At 40.9% G+C, this 4488-nt stretch overlaps 1 protein-coding gene across 1 annotated transcript; it reads left to right on the forward strand.

The window, feature by feature from the left end:
* zic2a (zic family member 2 (odd-paired homolog, Drosophila), a) lies at positions 1 to 4265 on the forward strand. The gene is made up of 3 exons (XM_079618530.1): positions 1 to 1419; positions 2822 to 2985; positions 3276 to 4265. The coding sequence occupies exons 1-3, from the start codon at positions 441 to 443 to the stop codon at positions 3468 to 3470; spliced, it is 1338 nt and encodes a 445-aa protein (XP_079474656.1). The 5' UTR covers positions 1 to 440; the 3' UTR covers positions 3471 to 4265.
* The last annotated feature ends 223 nt before the right edge of the window (positions 4266 to 4488 follow it).

Below are 4488 nucleotides of genomic sequence, written 5' to 3' on the forward strand. Positions count from 1 at the left end.
GGGGGCGTAAGAGGAGGTAGTGCCAGTCCACTGAGAAAGAGGGACCCTCCGAGATAAACATAGACAAGCGAAAGAAATAAACATTCCAATTCGAGATGCTTCAAGAACAAGGAAGACTTAGTAAGATAATGACTCGTATTTTCGTGTATTCTGAAAATAACGACATCGACTCAGTTTGAAAGGAAAAGCGCAAAGGAATCTTCTCGTTTCGTTGCATTGGGGATTTTGAGTAACAAGTTATCCACAAGAAAAATATAGCCTAACTTAATACGCAAAGCTTTTTTTTCCAATGAGCGGATCGAACTTCATCGCCTCATGTCGTGTTATCAAATCTGGAAGTTAATATTTCCGTAGCGCATTCGATTTTATTTTGTTATATGTTTTGTTGAAGCGCCGTGCAAAGACTGCTTGAAAGAGAATTGGTTTTGCTCAACGAAAGCATGTTACTGGACGCTGGGCATCAGTTCTCTGGTTTGGGAGTGGGCACCTTTGCCAGGCATCATCACTCCTCCAGTGAGATGCAGGACAGAGACTTGAGTTTAGCGCAGAACAGCTTCGTCGACTCGGCGCACATGGGCGCCTTTAAACTGAACCACGATCTCTCGCCCGGACAGAGTTCTGCATTCACGAGCCAAGCGCCCGGTTACCCCGCAGCGGCTCTGGGTGCGCACGCGGCTCATGTCACATCATACGCGAGCTCGCCGTTTAACTCCACGCGGGACTTTCTCTTTCGCAGCCGTGGATTCGGGGAATCATCACCGGCGGGAGGCCAGCACGCACTCTTCGGCCCCACTGCCGGCTCGCTCCATCACTCTCACACAGACAGCCAAGGCCATATTCTGTTCCCTGGCATCCACGAGCAGCATGGATCTCACGGCTCCCCAAACGTGCTCAACGGGCAGATGCGACTCGGACTACCGGGGGAGGTTTTCGGGCGATCAGACCAGTACCACCAGGTCTCCAGCCCGAGGACCGACCCTTACTCAGCCGCCCAGCTGCACAACCAGTACGGCTCAATGAATATGAACATGGGGATGAATATGGCAGCGCATCACCATCACCCCGGTGCCTTCTTTCGCTACATGAGGCAGCAGTGCATTAAGCAAGAGCTCATTTGTAAGTGGATCGATCCGGAGCAGCTCAGTAATCCTAAGAAGAGTTGCAATAAAACTTTCAGCACCATGCACGAGCTGGTCACCCACGTCTCGGTCGAGCACGTTGGAGGACCCGAACAGAGCAATCACATCTGCTTTTGGGAAGAGTGTCCACGGGAAAGCAAGCCCTTTAAAGCCAAATATAAACTGGTCAATCACATTCGCGTGCATACGGGAGAAAAACCTTTCCCCTGCCCGTTCCCTGGATGTGGCAAAGTCTTCGCAAGATCAGAAAACCTGAAGATTCACAAGAGAACACATACAGGTAATTATGATATTTATATCTGCTTGTGCTTGTCGCATTAACAACTGTAGGCTAGATCTTGCATTTGTTTTGGAGCTAAATAGTCTATTTTATCAACCCTCAAAATAGTCTCGCAAATAGTGGTTCTTACAAAAATAAGCTGATTATGCCATGATGGTGTATTTTTAGACTTTGAGAGCGCAAGCAGATTTAGATCTTTAAAAGAAAACGGATGTTTGTGAGCAGATGCCCAATTCGTTTAAGTGAACGCGGCTGAAAGCGATAATAGGCTACATGAACCCGTACGGAGTAGGCTAAATGCGATGTTTTGCAACAATGTGCTGAATTATGTAAGAGACTGTCGAGGGTTTGTGGTTCATAAACTTTAAACGGGTCAAAGGCGACTTGAGGGCTCGTCGCGTGCGCAGAGCAGCCGTAAATCTCTCCAACCGGTTTAATGTTTGCGTGGACCAATGCTCGAGCACTCGGGTGACTACGTCAGGATTTTGAAATTTACTCTAGTTTATTTTGTATGGTTTTTGGCCACATAACGGAGTAATACACTTATATTTAAATAATGCACTATATTATATAATAATACACTTTATATTTTTTACAATAATACACTTTGTATTTCAAAACAACGATTACAAAGTGTATAGCGCAGAGCTACACATATTCATATGCATGCACATATATAAGAATTATAAAATGAATGCAAGCCATTACCAAAACAAAAAGGACGACATACAAATAAGAATAGGCTATATTTCCTATAGGAATGGGCGATATGTGGGCCTATTGTTATTCTTTCCATTGCATTGACAGTCTATGTGTTAGACAGGCCATTACCAGGGTTGCACATTTGAGCAATTTCCTCTTTAGAATACACTGAGGTATTGAGCCTTCTATTTGTCAAGGTGTTAATTGCATTTTGATTATTTCTAAGCAAATGGCTAAGTTTTGTGTGGGGCTGACAAAAGCTGAACGTTGAAATTTCGGACTGATTCCCCCTTCTTTTAATTTTGTTTTGTTTGGACAGATAGCTGAAAAAGGGAAATTCTTGCAAACGTAATTATCAGCAGAATTACATTTTATATATATATTTTTGTTGTTACTTTTACACTGCTCACATTTGAAAGGCTAGATGAGGCAGTGTGACCCCCTGTGTCGTTGTAAGGCGTACAGCTCTGTATTACAACTACGTGCATGACAACCCCTTGAGTGATTTCATTTAAAATGCTACACAATCTGTCATTTTATTTTAATAAAAAAAAAGTACATTTAGATATTCTCTTGAAGCTACCTGAATTGCAGATTTATTATATGTTGTAACAGGGCTATTTTGTGGTGTGTTAAAAAAAACTGAATCAAACCTTAATCACTAATCGTGTGAATGTTTATGTCGTTTTTTTCTTCTCAGGGGAGAAACCGTTTCAGTGCGAGTATGAGGGATGTGATCGGCGCTTCGCGAACAGCAGTGACCGAAAGAAGCACATGCACGTTCACACGTCAGACAAACCGTATCTGTGCAAAATGTGTGACAAGTCCTACACTCACCCCAGTTCTCTTCGAAAGCATATGAAGGTAATTCCTCTAGAACACAGAATGAGAAATATACATGTATTTGTCACTAAGTTGTTTAAAGGGCAATTTGGTGTATTAATAACAATGATACATTTAATTAAAAACACTAACAGATCATTAGCTAATGCATATTCAAATTGTTAGAAATGGCATGAAATTTTGATGCATGTATTGTCATATTCGAAGGAACTATTTATTTGTCCAGAATGTATAGCCTACACAAGTTTTACGCTATTCGTGATTCATTCCGAGAATCATTAATTATTTAATTTTTGTGTGTGTGTGTTTAGGTTCACGAGGCATCCCCACCTGCATCTGACTCGTCGCCAGCGGCAAGTTCTGGTTATGAGTCCTCAACACCCCCTGGTCTGGTGTCTCCCTCCACTGAGACCCAAAGCAACAACAATCTGTCGCCTTCATCAGCGGTCCACAGTTCCAACAACCACAGCAGTTTATCGTCCAATTTCAGTGAATGGTATGTTTAAGACTGTGCCATCCCAGGAGGAACCATTTCAGAAAACCAGGAGATCCATATACAGCTTGTACAAAACGAACGCTCCTATATTATGCGCTTGTCCAGCAGGATTTAACATTCCCACATCGACAGAAGAAACGTGCGCAAAAGCACTAAACATAATTTTTTTTTGTACATACTACGCGCTCTCTTTCCCAATGGTTGTAATAGATTTTGTCGGTTTTTTGGTGTATAGATGTTCCTTCAATGGTAGCTATTTCTCTAACTGGACTTTTTAGTGCACATATTACCTTACCATAAAGTTGTATTATCATAATGAATATTGTGATCCAATTAAGGCAAACTGATTGTAAACTAAACAACTATTAATTGGAAAGAGTGCCAAAGTCAACATTTAACAAAGACAGACACAATATTTGCTTGTGAATGTATATCTTAGTTTGCTGGGCTTAACTTGTGATGTTTTGTGCTTTGCAAGTTTGAATTGTGAAATATATTTGGAAGATTGTGGGGCAAATTAATGTCGTGCCGTTAAATATCTGTAACTACACCCTTTTTGTAAATATTATCGACTGCCATATTTATCCATTTGTAATTAAATTATGGTATTTACTTGCTACAGATGAAACAATATTTATAAAGAATGTTTCTTTACTATAAATATGTACAATTATGGGCTGAACAGGGGCAGTTGTTTTGTTATATGTGTTTTGTTCAAAGTTTGAGAAGTGTTTTCTCCATTATTGTGATAAAAATTTTACTGCATACAGATATAATAAAACGTGGTGCAAGTGTACAATCTTTAAAACGCGTCGTGTTCTTTCCAAATTTTCTACAGATTATATTAGTAAACTTTGACAACTTGTAGGCCTTCTTTTTGTAGTCTAAATAGACTTTAAACCAGAATTTTGACAGTGGTCTGAAAGCAAGGCGCATTCAGCTGTTGTGTTGCTGGGCAGAGTGTGAATGATTTTTCCATAAACATCACGGCGTTTCAAACACCAATGACCCCTAGAACTGACAGAGAT

The sequence above is a fragment of the Phoxinus phoxinus genome (genome assembly GCF_949152265.1).
Source record: "Phoxinus phoxinus genome assembly, chromosome: 7".
Classification (NCBI taxonomy): domain Eukaryota; kingdom Metazoa; phylum Chordata; class Actinopteri; order Cypriniformes; family Leuciscidae; genus Phoxinus; species Phoxinus phoxinus.

Bases quoted from the DNA above. Each gene is read 5' to 3' on its own strand.
- zic2a (XM_079618530.1), top strand. From the start codon at position 441: ATGTTACTGGACGCTGGGCATCAGTTCTCTGGTTTGGGAGTGGGCACC. The intron at 1,420-2,821 runs GTAATTATGATA...TTTTCTTCTCAG, and splicing joins TCACAAGAGAACACATACAG to GGGAGAAACCGTTTCAGTGC. The intron at 2,986-3,275 runs GTAATTCCTCTA...GTGTGTGTTTAG, and splicing joins CTCTTCGAAAGCATATGAAG to GTTCACGAGGCATCCCCACC.